Raw genomic sequence first — 25,182 nt, 5'->3', positions numbered from 1 at the left:
CCCTTATCTATTTCACCCTTATCTATTTCACCCTTAACTATTTCTTTCCTCATATTTCTATTATTGGGCCTTTAAAACAGAATTTAATGCAGCCCAGCTGGTTGTACACAAGATTTGTTTCAAGCTTCACAGCAAATCCAGCAATTATTTTAATATTTTTGAGGAAAACCTGGTATCAAACATTCCAAAAAAAGCCCTGGGTGTATTCCCACAAAGAGATCCCACTGTCCCATGAGAAATGTCAAATTCCCCACACAATTCCAAGCAACTGATTGGGAATTCACTATTTTCTATTCTCCCCAGTCAAAGGGCAAATCAACCAATCCAACTTTACAAAAAGGTTTTATTGAAAGGATTGAAAAATATTTTGTTTCTCAACAATATTTAAAACCAAGTTTTCAATATGTTAACAATCTGTAACAGGATTATTTTAGCTCTTAAAAATTCAGTACACTGCTTTATTCCCTACTACAGTTGGTAACAACTTCTTCCATTTCTACCAGAGGATAACTTTTTTTCTTTTTAAAAACAAATTAATTTCCCAGCTTCCATTTTGGCCCTTTGTAGATGAAAGGATTTGCAGGTGCCAGTGACCTGTAAACCCTTTTATTAAAAACTCTTAATCAGCAAACCCCTGTTTTTTAGCACAGTTTGACCAAGTTATTCTGAAGAAGCTACATTAGCACAAGGAGGTTTTATTGCCAATAAAGTGAGGTGCATTTCAGCTTTTTTCTGCTTCTGCTCCTGGAGCAGTTGAAATGCACAACTCCAGGGCTGCTGCAGCCTCACTCTCCTCAGTTTGCAGATTAAAAGCCTTGGAAAGGGACTTGGTACACTCAGATTGGTGATGGATTAACAGAGAGAATCAAGGCAGCTTTTGGAGAAGCCAGGACTGGATCCCTGAGCCAGGGCTGCAGCTCTGCCTGGGCTCAGCACCCCCAGAAAATGCCTTTTGTCAGCAGAACTCTGTACAAGCAAAGCTGCAGCAGCCTCAGAGGCAGCAATGCCATTGCAGCAGGTGATAAATTGAAAGAAGAAATTTCAAGCCAACCCCTAATGTAGATCTAAAGTACTTCAGTACACTTTGATTACAGATTTCATTACCTGTGCACTCTGAAAATTAAAAGTCTGGCAATTTAGTCAAGAATAGCTTTACTATTATAAAAAGCATAAATAAAAAGTGCTGAATATAGTTTTATCTTTAAAAAAATACTAGATAAGGCTCATAAATCATTTCACCTCTGCAAAATGATTTTCCACTCCCCAGTGTGCCTAGAACTGCTCATTCTGCACTCATCCACACGTTTCTCTAGACACCATACCCTGCTCCTTCTCTCAATTATTGCATGTTTAAATAAAATAGTTCCAAAGCAAAAAAGCCTGACACTTCTCTAGCTCAAAAAGTAACCAGTTATCAAATAACTGAATACTCACTCAGGAAACCCGTAAGCAGCTTCAAAACAGTGATAAAACAATGACTGCAGATTCAAGTGAAAGAGAAATCCCAAAAGCTCTCTGGATATTCTCCAAGATATCCCAAAATCCATCTGGTTTTGACCAAACCAAAGCAATATTCTATGTTACAAAATGTACAAACCAAGTGTTCATTAATACCAACGCTGTTCGTTGTGATTTTAAATCATTACCAAGAGTTTGTTTCTCTTTTCTGGAAAAGTGCTCTCACCTGCATTTCATGAGCTCAGCCTCCCAAAGGGATGAGACATTATTGAAACCACCAGAGGACAACAGGTCAGGCAGAGGCTGGAAATGAAACCATTTCCCATTTCCACTTTGGACCACAGAAACAACGTAAGACAATCATGAGAAATTTCAGCAGAGATTCTCCCTCATGCCCAAGGAACTCCCACCTCAGGCAGGAAATTCATTCCTTGGCACTGAACAGCTCCTGGCCCTTCCTTCAGTGAGCGATGCAGCAAGACTTGAAAATGCTGAAGTTTGGATAAAATGATCAAGAGACTGCACCACAGAGAACATAAATGTAAACATTATCCTTGGGTTTGCTATTTTGCAGTTGAAGTACAGTACAAACCCTTTCCCCCCACCCCAACCAGTTCTTTTGGTGGGGTTTGGTTTTTTTTTTTTTTTTTGTTCTTTCATAAAAGCACATACAATAAAATATGTACAGAGAGAAGTTAGAAACACCTGAAAGCATCTTAAAAAAAGTAAATGTGAGACTTAGAATAATCTTGAGTGTGCTGAAGGCACCGTTGCTACTCCACTGGGAATGTGTCCTCTCATTTCTCCACCCAGCAATGCAGAATCCCACCCTGGATTGCTCAGCACCAAGAGTTGGAAGGTATCCATGGAAGTTGAGGGCATTCAGGATCTCAGAACAGGATATTTTCTTCAGGACAACAGTGAATTCAGTAGCAAGTGAAGTCCAGATTCTTCTTGAACACTTGGAGAATTATTATTATTATTTTTAAACATGATAGTCTCTAATGCTACCATTTATCCCAGGGAATCAAACAAAAATAATAACAAAAACCAGCACATGGATGATTCCCACCAAGAGGAAGTGCAGAGCTGTGAATCAGCTCAGCTACAAATAATCAATGCTCATCCCTGCTGTTTGTGGCTATTTCCACAGTGCTGACAGCCAGGGTCAACCACTGCTCAAATGGGCACAAGAGAAAGAAATGTATATATTAAAAATATATACTTTTTATTACTAATTCCATCTATTAATAAAAAAACATCCTTTGTGGATGTTTCTTCAGTGTGTCACACTTGCAAGTAAGAAAGTATTTTCTGGGCAAGATAACAAAGAAAAACTATTATTTTTAAAAAGAAAACTTCTCAGAGCCTTTCTGTTCCTAGCAGTGTTAAATGGAGTTATAACCTATCAAATGGAAGATTTTAATGCCACTTTTCTGCTGCCACTTTTCCCTAGTGTAGCTACATTCAGCCTACCATGGAACTGGTAAGTCAGAGGTTACAATCAAATCTGCAGATGTGGTTTTGGATAGCAGTCAGGAATAATCCACTGCTCATTGGAAGGAAATTCAGAACCATCAGAGCCTTCCACTCCCCTCCTGATGCACAGGAAGGAGCAAAACCCTCCCCAATCCCAACCCCTGAGGGACATCAACCACAACCACAGGGCAGCTCCAAAATCCAGCAGAGGGGAGGGATTCTGCCACATTCCCCTGCTCCAAAATCCAACAGAAGGGAGGGATTCTGCCACATTCCCCTGGTCCAAAATCCAACAGAAGGGAGGGATTCTGCCACATTCCCCTGGTCCAAAATCCAACAGAAGGGAGGGATTCTGCCAGATTCCTCTGCTTTAAAATCCAACAGAAGGGAGGGATTCTGCCACACTGCCCTGCTCCAAAATGCAACAGAGGGGAGGGATTCTGCCACATCCCACTGCTCCAAAATGCAACAGAGGGGAGGGATTGTGCCCCCCTGCCCTGCCAGAGCCCTGCTGGCGGGGCACACTCAGAACTCCTCCTCCACACCGAAGTTGTTCTGCTTCTTGCGCACGTTCCAGTGCAGGCACTGGGCCAGGCTCTCGAACCAGTCGCTCACGGGGTCCCGGAAGCAGATGGAGGGCAGGGGGTAGCAGGAGGTAGTGATGCTGATACTGCAACAGCACAGGGCAAGTCAAGCAGGGACAGCAACAACCTGAACAACCCCCAGCCTGTCCCACCCAGCACGGAGCTGATTCACTGCCGAGCAGCAGCTCTCCATGCTCAGTGATCAGAGCCACAGCTGATCTCAGAATAACCAGCAAAGTTCTGGGGACGCTCTGTGTGACGTGTCTGGGAACCCTCCATGGCATCCTGCACCCACACAGGGACAAAGGAAACCCAGGGCATCACCTTGGCCTTTGGCTTTCAAGTTTTAAGCAATAAACCCAAAAATTGCAGAGTCTAACCAAGGGCCAAACCTGGTGTTTGAATCTTTACTGGGCACTTTTCAGTTTCAAGTTTTAAGCAACAAGCCCAAGGATTCCAGAATGTAACCAAGGGTCAAACCTTGGGTTTGAATCTTTATTGGGCTCCTGAACTCCTTTATAGATGATCCAAATTCCTTTATAAATTACCCAAGCTCAGAGGGAATAAAACCTGCTCAGGATGGAGGGTTACACCCAGCTCTATATTTTCCTTCATGGCACCTTGTGTGGGCCAAGAGGAAAAAGGGCATCCTGAAAAACCAATCTGCCAATCTCCCTCCCAGAGCTGCCTTTAACACCTCCACAGCACATTCTGAACACAAAACTGAGGGACTTCACACCCTTCTGCTCACTCAGGGCCACAGCAAGTGACCACAACCCCTCCCAGTTAACCCAGTTTAATCCGTGTGGAGTATTCCAGCACCTGTGCTCACAGGCAGCTCCTGTTGCTTTGTATCTTTCAGAATTCCTAAGATTTATCTTGAAGTTAAAATTTAGAGTTTTCTAAAGATAAGCCCATGCAATGTTTACAGTCTGAACATTTCACTTGCTTTTATGGGCAGATCTGAAGAACTCAAGTTAGAAATGAAATCCTTTTAGTGCAGTCTGTGCTCTGGGAGGTGTTAGGGTTTATAAAAGCTTCTCCCTCACTGCCAAAAACCCTTTTGGCAGATGTTGGAGATGAAGGAGCTGCATGAATCAGGATTTTCTATACTTAGAGATAATACAATCAGCAGAAAGGTCTGACCTGTCTCCATGGCAGATTTCCTGCCTCTTCCTTCCATCAAAGGAAACCCACGCCGTGTTCCTGGCATCAGGGGAGAGCATGATCTGCAAAACAGGGATGGTCCAAAACTCCAGAGCAAGGAACAAACACCTCCTCCACCTCCCTCTGAGGCAGAACTCAGCCCTTGGAGCTCCAACTAGCACTGGAATTCCTCAGCTGTCCATGGCAGCAGTGCAGTAACACCACTCAAGCTCCAAACCTTTATTTTTTGTTTATAAATATGTTTTTCTATATGCAGTAAATCCACTTTTTATAAGTACAAGGTCATAACCCACACAGACCTTCCAGTTCCAGCCCGTCCCTTCCTTCCAGTCCAGTTCAGTTCCTGTAACTTTAATTCAGTTTTAATTCCTGTAACTTTAATTGAGGAGCTGAATTAGCTTTCCTTTCCAGAAAAATAATGAAGTTAATCCAAAAAAATACATTTTAATACATAATGAATCCAAAGGTATCAAATTTAGGAAGTTTGGCTCTTATTTAAATTACATTCCCATTAAAAGAATTAACTACCACTGGCCAGTAACACCCACTGACATGAAAGTGTGGGCTGAGAGCTGTGCCATGAATAAACATTGAATTTATGTTGTAAAACAGGAACAAAAAGTGCAGAACACATTTATTTCTCAATACTAATCCTCCAACACCCCCAGGACAAAAGGATTCTTCCTTGCAAAATACCCCTTAACCAAGTCTATCTTATATTCAGCTATTAAAATGTCTTTTTTTCTGCAAGACAATATTTAAAAAACCTAAATGCTGAATTGCAGATAGTGCTACCAGTGTACACTGAAGATCTGCAATATTTCTGCATGAAAGGAGAATTTTTGATTCCCTTCACTGATCATTTACAGGCACTTTTAGCCAAGATTATGGAACATTTTTCAGGATGCAAATGTAGGAATTCCCATTCTGTAGAATGTTACAGAGCTACAGTCCTGTTGGAAAAGGGTAAAATATTCCAATTAAATTTATCAAAGTGGACAAATTCTTCAATTTGAGGGGGCAAATTCTTCAATTTGAGGGGGCAAATTCTTCTAAAGAAAGGCATAATCTTGAGCCAGACTTGGTGGGATCCAGCCCCAGGTGAGAGGAAGCTTCCCACAGGACACCTCCCACCCTCCCCTCATTCCAGTGCCCACCCCAGACGTTTTTAACCCACAAACAGCAATAAAATGAAGGTGAAGCTCACCTTGAGTTCCACCCCAGCAGGAACCACGATGGGTCTGAAGGACAGGGAGTGGGGGCAGATGGGGGTGATCATGATGGCCGGGACGTTGGGGTGGATCATGGACGCTCCGGCCGCGGCGGCGTACGCGGTGCTGCCGGTGGGCGTGGACACGATCACCCCTGGGGACAGCAACAGACAGGGACACAGCATGAACACCAGGGACTGCCCTGGGGGACACCAACACATCCCACTGTCACCCCTGGGGACAGCAACAGCACAGGGACAGCAGCATGAACCACCAGGGACTGCTCTGGGGGACACCAACACATCCCATTGTCACCCCTGGGGACAGCAACGGCACAGGGACACAGCATGAACAAAGATTGCTCTGGGGGACACCAACACATCCCATTGTCACCCTTGGGGACAGCAAACAGGACAGGGACAGCAGCATGAACACCAGGGACTGCTCTGGGGGACACCAACATATCCCATTGTCACCCCTGAGGACAGCAACAGACAGGGACAGCAGCATGAACAAAGATTGATCTGGGGGACACCAACATATCCCATTGTCACCCCTGGGGACAGCAACAGCACAGGAACATCAACAGGGATTGCTCTGGGGGACACCAACACATCCCCTTCACCCCTGGGGACAGCAGCATGAACCACCAGGGACTGCTCTGGGGGACACCAACACATCCCGGGGGACAGCAAACAGGACAGGGACAGCAGCACTGAACCAAGGATTGCTCTGGGAGACACCAACATATCCCATTGTCACCCCTGGGGACAGCAACAGCACAGGGACAGCAGCATTAACAACAAGGGATTGCTCTGGAGGACACCAACATATCCCATTGTCACCCCTGGGGACAGCAACAGGACAGGGCCAGCAGCACTGAACCAAAGTGAAGCCCTTCCTTTGCATTTCCCAGCTCCACTGCAGCCCAGCACACACAAAGTGAGAAGTTCCCCCCTGACCCTGCCACGTGCTTTCAGGAGTTGCACAAACTCAGGTTACACAATTGTGTAACAGTGACTTTAAAGCTCTTAAAGAAAAAAAATGAAAGATAACTCCTGCTCTTTATGAGTTGAGTTGTTTGCCTTCAGCAATCCCAGGTATCCAAGCCAATCTTTCTGAGCTATTTCTTACCTTTAGCCTGAAATATAACATCCCAAAAAAGAGCTACCTGCCCTCACATGCCCATAAACAAAACCTTTCAGCACCTCAAGCCTCACTGTAGGAACACAGCCATTCTTTGCACACTCTGTTTGCTGTCAGCAGTGAACTGGAGCTGTTTCCAGGAGAGAAAATCCCCAGGCAAGCCAGGCTGGCCCTGAGCTGGGAGCAGCACTCACCATCCCCCTGCACCGTGGTGATCAGGTGCCCATCCAGGAACACATCCACGTTGGACAGGTAGGAGGAAGGGCCACGATCCACCACAACCTCATTGAGGACCTGCCACGACACCAAACATCACTGCAGCCTGCTGCTGCTGCCTTGGCAGGGAAATAAATGTCAAAAACTGAACAGGCTTTCCACATCTCCTAAAAATTCAGTTATTTAGTACCTGCAAATTAAAGTCTCTTTACATTTCTGTCCTATCGAGTGCCAGCTGAAGTTTAAGAATTTAGTTTTGAATATTTAATTAGATTTAATTCTTAATTTTAAAAATTAAGTTTTGAAGTTTAAGAATTAATCCCCAGGGGTGGTGACTAACAACATGCAGAGTTTTCCTTATTTATAAGAACATTTGGTGTGCCTGACTTTAGAACTACTACTTTGTTTCCAAAACAGAAGGAAGGTTGGACTCAAGCTTGGAGATATTTCTCAGCCTAAACAATTCTGTGAAATTATTTCTGTTTTAAGGATTATTCCCCGGGAGTTGGTCACTAACAACATGCAGGGTTTTTCTTCTCATTTAAAAAAATGAGAAGAATTCTGAGAATATAAAAATGTAAATGTCTGATGTGTCTGACTTCAGAACTACTTTGTTCTCAAACAGAAGGAAGGCTGAACTCAAGCTTGGAGATATTTCTCAGCCTAAACAATTCTGTGAAATTATCTCTATTTTAAGCATTACTCCCCAGGAGCTGGTCACTAACAATGTGCAGGGTTTTTCTTCTCATTTATGTCTGGTGTGGCTGATTTAGAACTACTACTTTGTTCTCAAATGGAAGGAAGGTTGGACTCAAGCTTGGAGATATTTCCCAGCCTAAACAACCCCGTGAAATTATTTCTAGAGCAAAGTGTGAGATGAGCACTTGTGATTGCACAAAGGAAATTGTGCAGCAAAAAAACTGGGAAATTGAGCAAAGCCCAGCCCCACACTGCTGGGGAGAACTTTAATGAAACAAATACAAATTACACACAATATCTTGGGGTTTTTTTTTTTGTTTGTTTTTTCCTCTAACCTGATATTGCATAATTTGTTTGCCCACTTCTTTCTCCAGGCTTGCAGACACGACTCCATTCTCCTCTATCCCATTCTGCACTGAGCCTTTGTCCCTGTGCTCCTTCACCACCTTCACCTTGAGCCTGCTCCGCAGCACCAGAGCAGCATTACCTGGAGCAAAAACAGGGAAAACACTCAAAAAAGGAGATTCTGGCCCAGGAAATCACCCCAGCAGTGACTAACCCACTCTAGCAAACCCCACCCAGCTATTCCTGAGCTTCCAACACTCCCAGTTTCATTCACAACATAATTGGCTGCACTTGGCTGAAGCTCAAAATTGATTTTTAGTAGCAACGAGCAAAAATCAAAGCCAAATTTTAAGCCAGTCCCTTCCCACTTTTCTTATTATGTTAAAAGAAAATTTCAGTTTTATATAGACATGATTAAAATGGGAAAATACTGTTGGGCTCGTGATCTCCAGTAAGACAAAAGCTAAGCTTAAAGAAAATTAAAGCATTAGAAACATGTGTTAAAAGAGAACATTCTAGTGAGAGTTTTAAACATCTCTGCAGGATCTACTTTGGATGCAACTCAAAAGAATTTATTTCCTCAAATACTTTATTTGCCTGACTTCTCAGTATTTAAACACTGCACTTTATTTCTATGTTTAGTTGCCATTTAACATAAATTCTACATTATCTTACACATATTTACTAAATAAAGTTATTTCTTAGCCCTTTTTTTTTTTACAGAGCAGTACAGAGAGCAGCACTGGATGGGTCAATGCAATGCAAAACTTCTGTTAATTTAAAATATGTTTCTGGTAATTTAAGATATATTTTTTGTAATTTAAGATACATTTCTGGTAATTTAAGGTGCATTTTTGGTAATTTAAGGTGCATTTCTCAAGTTTCAAATCTTAAGGGCTGCCCTAAAAGAATTTATTAAGAAAAAGTAACAAACAAACACCACACCTTGTCCCCTTAAATTTACCTTCTATAACCTGAGTGACTTGGGACTGAAAATTCTCAAAATTAAATGGAGTAAGAAATCCAAGGGATCCCAGATGAAAAGCCATAACTGGAGGTACACTACCCTATCAATAAAGAAAAGAGTTTTAAAGCTACTCAGTCAAAGCAATCCATACTTCAACTATTTGCCTGTAAATATTGTGACTATTGATGAAACTTCAAGTGTGCTTCATAAAAAATAACATATTTAAATGATTTTCACAAGGTAAAAAATTGAGAATGAGGAACAAAAGACAAATGCTGAACTCAGGAAAAAAGAGGGGGAAAAAACACTTTTAAATACTTCCAAAAGAAAAGGTTTATGGGTTTATTTCCCATAAGAACCAACCTGGAAAAGTGAAGAAGCATAAAGCAAGGTCCCATCTCCTCCCAGGCATATGATAAAGTCTATCTGATTGGAGATATCATCATAGTCTAGGAGAAACATTGAAATAAAAAGTTTTCATTTCAATTGTATCCACATTCTTAATTTCCTAACAAAATTTAGGAAGAAAAGTTACAATTTGCAGCATACAAACATTCCCTCACATATATAAAAAAGCACAATTAAGATGTAACAACTGCCTGCAAAAGATATAAAAGTTTTAAAAATCTGACCCAACAATTAAGAAAACACCAAGAAAAAAAAATACAACTGTCCTTTTAAGAAATCCTTTCCATACCTTCTCTGAAGGTGCAAAATTTCTTCTTCACTGGTCCAAAATTCTCATCATTAGCTATAGCAGGGTCTTCCAATACTTTTTTTTCTACATACACTATCATGTTGTTCTCCTGAAGAGAGAGAAATAAACTTGTGAGGGACCTCCCGACAACACACTTAATTCTCTCCATAATTTCCATTTATTTAGTTCTATAAATAATATTTACAGTAGTGTTCTGCATCTGCTGGCTGTTTTTAATGTGTGATTTGATCCTGATGAGAATTCTGCAGCATGCACAGAACATTTAATAAATGCTTAAATTTATATAAATATATACATGTTTAAATTTAAATAAAAATTTAAATAAATATTTAAATGTAATAAATTAAAGCTTGGGATTTGGACTATAGATTACAGATACAGCAATAATGCTGTGTTTGCTCAAGGCTTAAATGTTTTTTAAAATTATATACCACTCCTGTAATTCAGAACTGCAAGCAGAATGGAAATTTTTACTTTAATTATTTTAATTAATTTAATAAATTTAGTTTTAAGCCTCATACTGATCTTAAATTCTGCACAAGAAATTTTTTAGTACTGCCAGTGGCAGTGGGGATGAAGATTTGATTGCACAAATTCTGCACAGAATCAGCAGTAATTTCTATTTTCTCACCTCAGTGAGGCACACACAGAGCTCTTTGAAGGGCTGCAGCAGACTGGCATCACGGATCTTCTTAATTTCGATTAATTTAATTTTATAATTAACAATTTTAATGAATTTCATCAATTCAGTTTTAAGCTTCATACTGATCTTAAATTCTGCAACAAGTTTTATTACAGCCAGTGGCAGTGGGGCTGAAGATTTGACTGCACAAACTCTGCACAGAATCAGCAGCAGGAGAGATCTGAGGTGTAATTTGAATTTTCTCACCTCAGTGAGGTACACACAGAGCTCTTTGAAGGGCTGCAGCAGACTGGCATCACGGATCTTCTTAATCACAAGGACACTCTTGGGAGGTTTGTTCCATGTCAACCGCTGGCTTGCTGGGTCCTGGATGTGCCTGGGGGACACAAACACCCAAACATCAGCACAGGGTCTGACACCCTCCTGACCTGGCCAAAATCCATCCTCCAGGATGGGGAACACAGCCCTGTGAACCAGGCAGGGAAAGGCAATAATTCCCATTGCAGGGATCTGAATTTATTTATTGATGTATGGGGAACACACAGCCCTACACACCAGGCAGGGAAAGGCAATAATTCCCATTGCAGGGATCTGAATTTATTTATTAATATATGGGGAACACACAGCCCTGTGAACCAGGCAGGGAAAGGCAATAATTCCCATTGCAGGGATGTTCCTGAGGAAACTGCAATAATTCCCATTGCAGGGATCTGAATTTATTTATTAATGTATGGGGAACACACAGCCCTACACACCAGGCAGGGAAAGGCAATAATTCCCATTGCAGGGATCTGAATTTATTTATTAATGTATGGGGAACACATAGCCCTGTGAACCAGGCAGGGAAAGGCAATAATTCCCATTGCAGGGATGTGAATTTATTTATTAATGTATGGGGAACACACAGCCCTACATACCAGGCAGGGAAATACAATAATTCCCATTGCAGTGATCTTCCTGAGGGAAAAGCAATCATTCCCATTGCAGTGATATTTCTGAATGAAATGCAGTAATTGCCATTTCAGGGATGTTCCTGAGGGAAATGCAATAATTCCAATTGCAGGGATGTTCCTGAGGGAAAGGCAGTAATTCCCATTGCAGTACATTTCTGAAGGCAATAATTCCCATTTCAGGGATGTTTCTGAATGAAATACAATAATTCCCATTGCAGGGATGTTTCTGAATGAAAAGCAGTAATTCCCATTTCAGGGATGTTTCTGTGCTTTAATACACACAGGTGATAACACAGAATTAATAACTCTGGTCCCTGCTGTCCTGTGAATGAACTTTGCCAACAGAAGCACCACAAAACTCTCAGAAAAAGTTCCTGAACTGACACCACTGCTTCCTCCTGGTTTAGTGCTGACTCAAAGGAGAAATATTCAATTAGAGGATCTGAAAAAGTCACAGCTTCATTTTTCCCCATCCAACACTCTAAATGTAAATTTAAAATCCATTTGATTTCAATGCTCACGTTCAGCAGAAACTGAAGGTTAATGCAGGGCTCTAATATCAATAATGCTGACAAGAAATAGGGATTGCAGCACTGAACAAAGCCAGAATTAGCACCAACTCCATTCAAACAGCCTGCCTGGTTCAGCTGTACTCACCAATTCCATGCACTTCTACTGAATGAAAAGTTATTCATAACTTGCTTTAAGATCTTCATGTTTCTTTCCAGGGCTCAGGCAAATGTAACAGCTCCAAATAAAATAAAATGCTGAGGCTTTTATCACTTATTAATAACTGCAACCTCAGAGGAATACATGTTTCCCTTAAAAAATGTTTTTTTCTTCTACTGAAGATTTCAATCAATTCCAATAAAAAATTGCGAGGCTTTACAAAAAATCCTGTGGAAAACTTTACTCCAGATCCTCGAGGCAAGGTTTCATAAAGAAAATCCCATTTGAAGAAAAATAAACAGGGATTTGATTTCCCCTTCTCTCAAGAGCACAAGCCCCCTGATCCTTTCTTCACTGAGTGTTCATTCCATTCATCTGCTCATCAAAAAGCAAATTTGCAAGTTCTAGAGCTGCTGGTTGTATTGAGAGACACCAAACCTTCCCTAACTTAAATCTGCACATAAAAACTATGATTTCTGTTAAAAATAATTTCTCCAGTGAGGAGAGTTTAACAAAATTACCCACAGCAGAGGGGAAAAAACACCAACAAGGTTTTGCTTGTTTTTAAAACCCACAAAACCTCGTGTGCAGCAGAAGTAATTTCCAATTTGCTTTTTCAAACAAATCCTTGCCTTCAGCAGCCCGGGACAGCTCTGCTCCCAGCCCAAGGTTTCCCTGGCAGGATCCTGGCCCTGGTTTTATATCCCAGGGCTGGGCCAGCCCCTGGGAGGAGCAAATTCCCAGTCAGGTGGGTAAACACAGCATGCAGCACCCAGGGCTCCTCACAGAACCAGGAGAATGAGGAAGCTCTGAGCTGCCAAAGGGAGGGATCTGGGTGGGATTTCCCAGGAAAGCCTTGGATATCACCAGGAAGGTCACAGTCTAGTGAGGCAGAGATTTGGGCAAATAAACATTGGCTGCAATGACTTACAGTTTACTGGAAGAGCAATTAAAGAAAACTTTTTTTTTTTTTAAGGGGCAAAAAATAGAATGGTTTGGGTTGGAAGGGCCTTAAAGCTCATCCAGTCCCATCTTCACCATCTCAGGTGGCTCCAAGCCATGTCCAACCTGGTTTTGGACACCTCTGTGCCAGGGCCCCCCAAAACCAGGGAGCACCACCTTGGTTAAAGCCTGAAATTCCTCACCTGGCCAAGCCAGGACCCCATTTATTAAGTATAGAAAGCAAGACTTGAACTTTGTCAATCTACAAAATTAAAATGTTTATTTGCCCCACTAGGCAGAAACCAGCCCTTATTCCCACATTTATCAACAGTCTAAAAGCAAACTTGCTTTAACTGAAAGTACCAGAGACCAAACAGAAAAATTGAAAGCACAAATTTAAACATGATCACCAAGGGAGGGAGAAGGCTCCCCTCAGATTTCACAGCACACAGAACAGCTCCTCTTCCTCCCCTTGTGGTGCAATAAAGAACTTTTATTGAGCTGGAAATATGGGAGTTGCCCTTTTAGACACCAAACCATGGATTTGCAGGTCATGCCAACTCGGCAAAACTGACCCCAGGATGGCAATCAAGCAACATGAAAACCTCTAAATACAGGTAAAATGCAAACATAAAATACAAACACAGTGCTGAGGGAGCTGGGGGTACTCAGCCTGGAGAAAAGGAGACTCAGGGGTGACCTTGTCACTCTGCACAGCTCCTGAAAGGTTCATGTGCTCAGCTGGGGTTGGGCTCTTTCTCCAGGAAATGACAGAACCAAAGGGCACAGCCTTGAGCTGCACCAAGGGAAATGCAGGTTGGATATTGGGAAGAAAGTTTTTCCAGAAAGGTGATAAAGTTTTCTAGAGAAAGGTGATAAAGTTCTGGAATGGCTGCCCAGGGAGGTGCTGCAGTCCCCATCCCTGGGTGTTTAACAAAGACTGGATGTGGCACTGGGTGCCAGGGCTGAGTTGAGGGCTGGGATCTTTAAGGTCCCTTCCAACCTGGGGATTCTGAGAATTTGAGGGAATTCTGGGAATTCCCAGGAACCAGGGAGGTGGTGGAGTCACCATCCCTGGATGTGGCACTGGGTGCCCGGGTTGAGTTGAGGGTTTGGCATCTTTAAGGTCCCTTCCAACCTGGGGATTCTGAGAATTTGAGGGAATTCTGGGAATTCCCAGGAACCAGGGAGGTGGTGGAGTCACCATCCCTGGGTGTGGCACTGAGTGCCAGGGCTGAGTTGAGGGTTTGGGATCTTTAAGGTCCCTTCCAACCTGGAGATTCTGAGAATTCTGATTATGAGGTGAACAAAGTGGAAGCAGAGGAAAAGCAGAGTGGTTTTCTTTGCCCCAGCAGGAGCAGAGTGCCACTGCTGGAGGAATACTCACATAATGGTTTTGGGATTCTGCAGCATGCAGGCCTTTGGTCCAAACGTGGTCACTGGGCATGGTCCATGCAGGGAACGTGTTCTCCTGAGGGCAGAAGGACAAGCAGTGAGATGTGCTGACAAACTGCCTCTGCCTGCCTGCCCCAGCACCAATCCTGCTCTGCAGCAGCTGCACCAAGAGCTCAGGGCAAAGAGCATTCCTTGAACCCACGAGTGCTTCCCAGGCAGGTCACTGTGCAGAGCAGCTCTCACCTTCCCAGGGCCTGCACAGAACATTTTTATTCTGTGGTTCTCAAAGCACCACACCTTACCTAAAAGCACATTTTGCATAGAACATTTTTATTCTGTGGTTCTCAAAGCACTACACCTTACCTAAAAGCACATTTTAGAATGGCTGAATCTGGTATAAACACAGCTAAAACAGCTGAGTGAGTGCTCTCCCCTCTGAGGGCTTTGGGTTTCCCAGTGTGTCACTTGACAAGGAGCTCTCCAACACCAGTCATGGACATATTTTATGAAAAACCTTTTTATTAAGATTTTTTTCTCTTGAGAAGCTTCAGCTTTTCCATGTTTTGCTGCTTTAGAATGTGATTTAGAAAATTATTTTTACTTGATAACTAATGAACTACTTGTGTCAGAACTGTGAGCAGTCACAAGATTTTATTACCATTCTTTTTTATTCTTCTCAAACTTTCTGATAAAATCCTTTTTTCTATTCTTTTAGTATAGTTTTAATAGATCATTTTCTTTTAATATAATATATATAATAAGATAATAAATCAGCCTCCTGAAACATGGAGTCAGGATTCTCATCCCTTCCTCATCCTGAGCCCCTGCAAACACCACCACAAACACCTCCAGGTGTTTTTAAGTCACAGTGTCTTGGTCATTTAAATTAATAAATTAATCAAACAAATTCTTCAACCCTGAGGCACATGGAGACTTGTATCTCCAGTATCAGGCTGAAGAAGAATTGCTGTTTCCCCCCATTTATTTCTCTAATAAAATATTTGTCCTCAAAGAAACAGGGGCTCTGAGGTGCCATTTATCCTCAGAACTGAATCCCACCAGGACACAGGGTTATTCCTGGCTCTAGGATGAGATTAGCTGGAGAAAGCCACAACTCTTCTGCCTCACCTTCCTCCCAAACTCCTGGAACTGGCAGCAAAACTTGCTCAAGCCATGGAACTGTTCAAGCATTATGTGACTGCTATTAGAATTATTGCATTATAAAAAAGGGGAAACATTTATTTCCTGGGCTTAATTCAATCACATCTTGCTTGCAGCAATCATCACTGCAGTGCCTTCCATTGTGTGTTACAAAGCAGCCCAGGCCAGCCTGATGACTCAGTCCTAGAGCTAAAAAAACCCTCAGAAATTTAATAAAAATCAAAACCAGATCACAGGTTAAACATATAATTAAGGAACAACAGCAACATCTTATTAGTTCCTTGCCCAATAAAATATGCCAGTCTAAGATCTGAATTCCAAAAACAAAACCAAAATAATTTCTTTTCCATTTGTAATCCAGGCATGACTGACCCAGTCAGATAAGAGCATTACTAAGTGTTTGATAAACTTTACCTCACTGATACTAAAACAGAAAAATGAGCAAGGACTGACATAACAAGAGATTAACTTGTCTATCAATGTGGGCAAAGGGAAGAGAAGTCTTTATCTACTTGTGAACAATTACCCTTGGCATTAGCATGGTTAAATAACACCCTGGCAGCATCACCTCCCACTTCTTGCCCCACTCCTGCTTCTCCCAGATAATTCCAATTTTTGCCCTCTCCCAACACAGGTCATTATTTGATGCCACTCCCAGTAATTGGCCAAATTCTGTTCCCATGTGAGGCTTTAAATATCCAGTCTGACCTTCATAACATTCCAAAAGTTTCCTCTGCAAGCCCTAATTAAGAAGTGGTGTAAATTCTCCCTGAGATTCCACATGGTTTTATTAGTGCTCAATAAAGAGTGAACAGAAATTCAAGTTATTCCCAGCCAGGCTGCCATTGCTGAGAATGAGCAGCAATGTCCTGGAAATTGCACATCTTTGAGGAAAATCTATTTATCAGTTCCCAGCAGCTGGGCAGCTACCTGGAGCAGAGCAGCACAGAGGAACCTGAGAGCAGCATTTCCTGCCAGCCTGCAAAATGCCTTGAGACAATTCAGCTCTGCAGTGAAGACACCAGAGAACGACTGCAGAGCATCCTAATGAAGGAAAATCTCAGAAGCAATTACCCTGAATGAAACCCACAACAGACAGAGCACTTCTGGCTGAAAAAGGAGCTGTTCAGCTGGAAAATAATACACAAAAATTTAGACTTTCTATGCAGACTGAGTGAAAGGTTTGAGTAGAGAAGGGCAAACCACCAGGAATATCAAATCTTACACATTGACCAGAGCTCCAACAGAGCACACACAGCCCTCAGAAGACAGAGCACTTCTGGCTGAAAAAGGAGCTGTTTAGCTGGAAAATAATACACAAAAATTTAGACTTGCTATGTAGACTGACTGAAAGGTTTGAGTAGAGAAGGGAAAACCACCAGGTTTTACAGCACAGATTAAATATCAAATCTTACACATAGACCAGAGCTCCAGCAGAGCACAGCCCTCAGAAGACAGAGCACTTCTGGCTGAAAAAGGAGCTGTTTAGCTGGAAAATAATACACAAAAATTTAGACTTTCTATGCAGACTGAGTGAAAGGTTTGAGTAGAGAAGGGAAAACCACCAGGAATATCCAATCTTACACAATGACCAGAGCTCCAACAGAGCACAGCCCTCAGAAGACACTTCCCAGAAGCACCAAACCCACTGAACTACAAACCCAGAGCAGTTCTTTCCCTAAAGCATCAAACACCCTTAACTACAAACCCAGAGCAGCTCTTTCCTAACCTCCCAAGGTTTCAGTCACCTCCCTTCACCACCCCCTGTGCCCTCAGCCTCACCCGTGGCTTCTCTTGCCTCCCAAGAACATTCCTACCAGCAAAGCAGGAGCTCTGCACAGGAATTGCATCTGCTGAGCAGCTCCCTCGTGGCTCTGCCCATGCTTCAGGGACAGCCCCAGCACAAGGAAGGTGAACAGGCCCTGCTGTGCCTCCCCCAAGATCCCGACACGGCGCTGCCCCTGACGCTGCTCAATATTTACAGCAGGTCCAAAGATCAGCAGAGCAGAAGTTCTACCCACCCTGCCCACATGACAGGAGCCTTGCAGTGACATCAGAAAGTTGGCTTCAAAAAAAAAAAAAAAAAAGAGTGTTTCTCACTGCTCTGACACCATCTGCAAACACAAAGTCACTTTTTGCTGCCTCACATGCAGGTTTTTAACACGGAGCACTGAAGCTCTGGCGTGAGTGAAAGCTTTTGTAAAAATCTGAAGAATTGTCTGTACTGTTGACTGATTATTTTTTGAAGACTGTGAGCTCTGCAGACAAGCCATGAAACTTTGGATTTGAGCCCGCTCTTAGTCAACACCCCACTTCAACTCCCCACCTTCATTTTGAACCTTCCCAGGTGCATTTTTAGAATGAGATCAGAAAGCTGCTGGCTCTAAAAAAAAAATGGGTGTTTCTCACTGCTCTGAAAGTGTCTGCAAACACAAAGTCACTTTTTACAGGTTTTTAACACACAGCACTAAAGCTCTGGCTTGAGCTTTTGTACAAGTCTGAAGAATTGTCTTTGCTGTTGACTGATTATGTTTTGGAGACTGAGCTCTGCAGACACCTGCTTTGATGAGCCATGAAACTCTGATTTGAGCCTGCTCTTAGTCAATACCCCACCTTCAACTTCCCACCTTTGTTTGGAACCTTCCAAGGTGCATTTTCAGAATGACACCAGAAAGTTGGCTTCAAAAAAAGAACGGGTGTTTCTCACTACTCTGAAACTATCTGCAAACACAAAGTTACTTTTTGCTGCCTCACATGCAGGTTTTTAACAATTTTTTGGAGACTCTGAGCTCTGCAGACACCTGCTTTGACGAGCCATGAAACTCTGATTTGAGCCTGCTCTTAGTCAAAAAACCACCTTCATTTTGAACCTTCCAAGGGGCATTTTTAGAATGAGATCAGAAAGTTGGCTCCAAAAAAAAAGAATGGGTCTGAAACCGTCTGCAAACACAAAGTTACTTTTTGCTGCCTCACACGCAGGTTTTTAACACAGAGCACTAAAGCTCTGGCTTGAGCTTTCGTAGAAATCTGAAGAATTGCCTCTACTGCTGACTGATTATTTTTTGGAGAGTGGACCTGTTTTGACAAGCCATGAACCTTTGATTTGAGTCTGCTCTTAGCCAACATCCCACCTTCATTTTGAACCTTCCGAGGTTCATTTTTAGAATCCCTCATGGCCATATTTAAAAAGTACTAAAACCTGGTTTATTCCAGCAGCAGGGGGAAGGAGCAGGGGCCTCACCTGAACTCTTTGGTGCTTCCCAGGGCAGGTGAAGCTGACAAACTGCGTGACTTGGCGCGGCCCCGGCTGGTGCTGCCCCAGTCCTGGTCGCCGTGGCACGCCGAGCACTGGTAGGCAGAGTCTGAGCTGCCATCAGCCTTGCTGGCACACAGCTTCTCCCGACTCATCTCCATGCTGCCACTGCAGGAACCTCAGCCAGGCAGAAATTCAATCCCTGCAGGGGAGAGGGACAGGAAAAACCTCAGTGTTTGCAAAGGGAGCGGAGCTTTCCTTTCAATTCCCATGGTGGCTGCAGCCGGCTCAAGGAAAAACAGAAATTTGTTATGGCAACAGGCTGAACATCAAAAAAACCATACAGTAATCCTATAAGCAGGATGATTTAGGGCAGGGCATTGAAAAGGAAGTTTGTTATGAAAGAACAGTTGACATGCATGGTTGTTATAAAATAAAATAAAATGAAATCCCTTGGTGATCTGCAGCCTTGCAGAATATATATAATTCTATTTATAATAGCTAATCTATAACATATAGTATATATAGTATATAATATATAGTATAACATATATAATGTATATTATATATAATATTATATATAATATAGTATATATTTGTTATATTTATTATAGAAATATAATAAAAATATATAATATTATATAAATATAATAAAAACTTTGGTTTTTTTCTTTCTGTCCTTAAGGAACTGCCAAAGGTTTTCTCTTCTACTTTTAGAAGGAAAACAAAAGAAAAGAAAAAAAGAGAGATGAGTGATCTAAGCAATTATAAAATAAACAAAAATAACAATAAAAAATAACAAATTAAGACATCAGGAAGAGATTACCCCAAATAGCAAAATTTAAAAAAAAATCAGCACTTCCTATGCCCTAAAGTTCAACCTCAGGTCATTTTAGGAGCTGAAATAGCTCTGCAGGTAAAGGTGTCCTGGGGTGGCTGCAGCCGGCTCAAGGAAAAACAGAAATTTGCTATCTCAATCCCTCTTCTCTCAGTAGATAACATGCTGAACATCAAAAAAACCCTACAGTCATCCTATAACCAGGATGATTTAGGGCAGGGCATTGAGCAGGAAAAGTTTGTTATGAAAGAACAGCTTACAAGCATGCTCGTTATAAAATAAAATTCAATCTCTTTGCAGCTCTTTTTGGGGGATGTCCTGGGGTGGTATAAAGGTGGTCTGATGACTCTTGGGAAGTTCTTGTTCAGGGGAAAAAGAGTGAAACTAAGAATGGGAAACTGCAATAAAACTGGAGTTGTGCTTAACATGAAGGAACTCCTGGAGTTGTCCAGAGGAGCTTTGCTGCTGAGCTGAGCTGTGCTTTGAGCCATTCCCTGTTTTCTGCAGCCCCTGCTCTGTGCCCAGCACTGCTCACCAGGGTGCAGCTCTGCCAGGGCCCCCACTGTGGTTTTTATAATTGTTTTGCAGCAATTAAAGTGTTTTAAAGTCCCTGCAAGAAAATCTGGAGGAGCATGTGACACTAAACACAGTTTGCACACACTAATAAAGACCTCTCCAAAGAATCTGGGAAGTTCTTCAAGGTAATCAGAAGTTCCTGGAATTAAAAATGACCACTGTGTTCCCAGACTGAGAAGGGGCCCAGCACAGATTTGTGTCTTCAGTTACACAAGAGATAAAATTAATTTTTTTAGCTATTAAAAAAAAAAAAAAAAAAAAAAAAGCTTTAAGTATGTGCCAAGGAATCAAGGCACAGGAAAACTATAAAGTCAGGAAAAACCATAAAGTTTCCTATAGGGTGATACATATATTAAACAGAGAAAATAAAATACTCAAAGAGAAAAAAAACCCATCAACCCCTGTCAGATAATGCCATGGAAATAACCTTAATAAGCTCCAGCTTTTAAAATAAAAGAGACAAAAACAAGCTGGAGGACAATACCTAAGCCCTTAACTCATTTCTGACAAACTGGGGAGATGATCCAAAACAAACAGGACAAAAGAAGGACAAATGTGCAGATTTCAGTTCCATGAAGAACCAGCACAAATGAGAGATAAACAGCTGGTCAGAGCACAGCTTTGCAGACATAAAAAAACCAAAAACCACAAAACCAAAACAAACCAAACTTGAAATAACTGCAGAAGTTGTACAGATCTTGTGGGTAAGCTGTCATCATTACTTGAAGCAATAGAGAAGAAATCTTATCAGAATATCAGAATAAAAATAGAAACCAACTTCCAGTGTATGAACAAACACTAAACCATAAACAAATGGTATCCATGAGAGCGCAGCACATTCCTCAGTTGATTCCAACACAGGGGGGAAAAGTTGGTTCAGTAAAAATTTGCAGATGTTTTTCCCACTGGTTTCATCACTTTATGAAGCTCCCACCTCATCCTGTACAGAGAGAGAACCAAACATTGGTGCAACCATGAAAATGGAGTGTGGCTGTGGGAAATCATCATTTAACGAGGATTATCTGGGGGAAATTCCCCAGAGAATGCCAATCCCCATCATTCAACCTCATCCTGCTCAGAGAGAGAACCAAACATTGGTGCTACCATAAAAATGGAGTGTGGCTGTGGGAAATCATCACCCAGTGAAGAAATCTGAGGGAAATTCCCTTTGTTTCACCAGAACCCCAACCTGCAGACAACAAAACCACCCACAAAACCCAGCTGTAATTTCAGACTCATTACTAAATTAGACAGCACCACCTAATCAAATGAGAAAGTGCTCCTGCTGTAGCTTAGGCTTACCCGAGGAGAGCATCACTGCAGAGAGGTGCAATTAATGCCAGCCATTAATGATTTATAGCACCCTGCCCTTGAGAGGTATCAATGTTTAACTGGGGTAACTCATGGCTCTGCCACCTCTGACGACCACGGCTTGGGAAACAGCCATTGCAACAGAGCTGCAACTCTGTCCAGCTAAGATTAGAAAAATGTAGCTCTATTTTTAGGCAATTTGAGCTGAAATATAAATTTTGTGCCCATCAGTTGGGCAAAGGAGGCAGAGGATAATTTATGTAATAAGCAAGATGTGTTTCCACGTGGCTTTGAGTGAGGAATGCTCATCTGACAGATGCTGACAGTAAAGAAAATCAGATTAGCACAAAAGTGGAAGTAAGAAGTGCACAGACATACTAAATACAGCCTAAGAACTTGATATTCCCTCCATGTAATGCTTTCCAGTTCAGGATGTTTTAACCACAGCTTACACCATGTACTGTTTAATTAACATTCCCTCACAAGACCTTTATTGAATAAGCAGACTTGACATAAGACAAAACTGCCACTGAGCAGCTTCCAGGATGGGATCCAAAAAACCTTTAAGCACATGGTAACAAACTCATGAAAAGGCTGCTCTGTTTTAAATCATGGCCAAATTAAAAACAACACAAGAAAAGCAAGTATGTCTGCAGAACGAAGGACAACTGAGAAAGCGTCAACATTTAACAACAAATACCTGTGATGGTGACAAACAGCCAGGTGAATCACCTCTCACACATATCCAACTCCAGTTTTATTGCAGTTTCCCATTTTTAATTTCACTCCACGTTCCCTTGAACAAGAACATCCCAAGGGTTTCATCAAACCCCCTTTATACAAGCCCAGGAGCTGCAAGGCTGCAAATCACCAGGGTATTTAATTTTATTTTATAACGACCATGCTTGTAAGCTGCTCTTTCATAACAAACTTTTCCTGCTCAATGCCCTGCCCTAAATCATCCTGGTTATAGGATTACTGTAAGGTCCATCCTGACAAAATCCTCACAGTGCTTTAACCAAGCAATTTCTAAGAAATCACCAAGTGATTTCTTAGAAATTATATCAGTAATTCAAAACTCATTTTGTGCTTTATTACTGACTTTCTCTTGGGGCAGAAGAGGACAATGTTCTATGTAAAACTGCACCTCTTGTCCCATTGCTACAGAGCACTGTGTGCTTGATCACTCTGCTCTGTGGAGCTTTCTTTTGTTGAGTTTTGCTGAATAAAGCACTCCAGCAGAGGTTACATGCCTATGACTCCATCCCCAGGCACTAAACCCCCTCTCACACACACAAAAATGATGGAACAGACACACAGACATCATCAGACAGACAAAGCTTGGTTTAGTTTAGAACTTCATATCCCAGCGAGCCTGCAGAGAACCACAACCCCTATTAAACCCCGGCAGCCTGGCAGCAGATACAATTTTAGGTTTTGATTACACACCCAAATGCTATTTCCACCCAAACCCGGGCAGTTTTGGGCATCAAGCGTGCCCGGCCCAGGCAAAACAAATCCAATTATTAACCCTTCATGTGCCGGACCCAGCGCGGCCCGGGCACCCGAACCCAGGGTGGGACCTCGGGGGGCGAACAGCAAATCCGGCCCTCGCTGTAATGACAACACAGAGAAGGGGTTTTTACTGTCCTGCAATTAATCCCCACTCCCCAATAGCTCTGCTGAGAGAAAATGGGAGAAAAATCAGCATTCCAGGATGGAGACAGGATCCATACCCTGTCCTGGCCGGCACAAACTGCCCCGGGATGAGCTCGATTCACCTCCTGAGCTGTGTGGGGAGAGCAGCCCTGAGGGTCTTCCCTAAAAAGACCCAAAATTCAGTCCCTGCAAACCTGGAATTCACCCCAAAATTCAGTCCATAAAAACCTGGAATTCACCCCAAAATTCAGTCCCTAAAAACCTGGAATTCACCCCCAAATTCAGTCGGGAAGCGTTACCCGGCCTCGGTGGGCAACCAGCGGGGCTGGCCCGCGATCCATCCCTGCGGGAAGGGTTCGCCGGCCTCGGGGCTGCCCCGGAGCCACCGGGATGAGGGAATGCGGGACCTGGGACACACGCGGGTACGGAGCGGCCCCGGTGGGGACAGACACCGGGCAGGGGACAGAGGGACACGCACCGGCAACACGGACCGGGGGGACAGAGGGACGCGCACCGGGGACACCCGCCCCGCTCTCCCCTCAGGACCCCGCGGGCTGCCCCGCACGGCTCCCCCGCGCCCCCACTCACGGCGTGGCTCAGGGCCGGGCCCCGCGGCGCTGCTGGCGGCGCTGGGCGCTGTGAGGGGCGCGGGGCCGGCGGGCCCTGCGCGCCTCCATCGTCCCCTCCCCGCCGCCCCCGCGCAGGCGCGGTTCGGCCGCGGGCCCGGCGCGCAGGCGCGGGCGGTGCGGCTGCGCGGGGCCGGCTCTGGCCCGAGGGGTGATTAGCGCTAATTAGCGGTCATTAACCGCGGGGGGGAGCTGGGTGGGCTGTAGCAGCTGGGATTGCATCGGGTTTTAGCCGCGTTGGAGGTGCCAGTGGGGGATACGGGCGGCGGGCACGTTCAGCCAGCCCACATCCCTCACAGCGCCCCACAGTCACGCCTCCGAATTCCGGCCATCCCACAGCCCTCACACGACCCCTCAGCCCCTGGACCATCACACCTCCAATTTCCAGCCATCCCACCCCTCACACCACCCCACAGTCACATCTCCAAATTCCACCATCCCATCCCTCCAACCACCTCACCTCTCACCATCCCATCCCTTCAGCCATCCCACCTCCAGCCATCCCACACCTTCAACCATCCCATCCCATCTGAGAGCAATGGTGGATTTGTCTTTCCAAACCACCTGTGGGTCTGCTGGTAGATAAAACCAGCCCTGGACGATAAAAGTAAACCATGGGAAGGATTCCACTGATTGATGAATAGAAAAAGAGATTTGCTTTTAGAAATAAGCTTTAGGTTTGCTGATAAATGAAATTAGACATTGAAAGATGATAGAAACAACGGGGAAGAAAAACCCCTAAATTCGATAGGAATTAAAAATGAAAAGGGAGGGCTGTACACTAGAGGGAAATCTTTGGGATCAGGTGTTTTGGGAAGTCTGAACCTCTCAAGTACCTCAGAAACGGGGAAAGAGAGAAGGAAAATGTGGCTGGGAAATTGGGATAAAAAGGAGGCTGGGTCCTCCAAAAATTGGAGAAACCCCAGTGGAATGACCCATGGCCTCTCCCTTTATTCGAATAAAGCAAAAAAGGATTCTTCTGTCTCCATTTTGGACATAAATCTCTGGTGTTTGTAGATTAATTTTCCTAACACATCCCCTCCCTCCAGCCGTTTCACCTCCCACCATCCCATCCCTCCAAGGCCCCCATCCCACATCCATCTCACCTCCTCCATGCCCCTCAGCTCGGGCACACACTGCACCATCCACTGCTCTCCTCCTGCCTT

General features: G+C 43.3%; 1 protein-coding gene across 1 annotated transcript; it reads right to left on the bottom strand.

Annotated features, from left to right (window-relative positions):
• Positions 1-325: 325 nt before the first annotated feature.
• NADK (NAD kinase) lies at positions 326-24,049 on the bottom strand. Its single transcript, XM_058039333.1, has 12 exons — positions 23,979-24,049; positions 18,995-19,208; positions 14,585-14,668; positions 10,880-11,009; positions 9,970-10,078; positions 9,636-9,721; positions 9,270-9,372; positions 8,296-8,447; positions 7,240-7,339; positions 5,896-6,053; positions 4,668-4,750; positions 326-3,607 (listed from the first exon to the last, which is right to left on the bottom strand). The coding sequence occupies exons 2-12, from the start codon at positions 19,165-19,167 to the stop codon at positions 3,463-3,465; spliced, it is 1,323 nt and encodes a 440-aa protein (XP_057895316.1). The 5' UTR covers positions 19,168-19,208; positions 23,979-24,049; the 3' UTR covers positions 326-3,462.
• Positions 24,050-25,182: the final 1,133 nt, after the last annotated feature.

The sequence above is a fragment of the Melospiza georgiana genome, chromosome 22 (assembly GCF_028018845.1).
Source record: "Melospiza georgiana isolate bMelGeo1 chromosome 22, bMelGeo1.pri, whole genome shotgun sequence".
Lineage (NCBI taxonomy): Eukaryota > Metazoa > Chordata > Aves > Passeriformes > Passerellidae > Melospiza > Melospiza georgiana.
This window is presented reverse-complemented; position numbering and strand designations above follow the sequence as displayed.

Coding starts and splice junctions, on each gene's coding strand:
- NADK (XM_058039333.1), bottom strand. CDS start 19,167: ATGGAGATGAGTCGGGAGAAGCTGTGTGCCAGCAAGGCTGATGGCAGC. Junction 10,079..10,879: donor TCTGTGTGTACCTCACTGAG/GTGAGAAAATTC, acceptor CTCTCTCTTCAG/GAGAACAACATGATAGTGTA. Junction 9,373..9,635: donor ATGCTTCTTCACTTTTCCAG/GTTGGTTCTTAT, acceptor CTTTATTGATAG/GGTAGTGTACCTCCAGTTAT.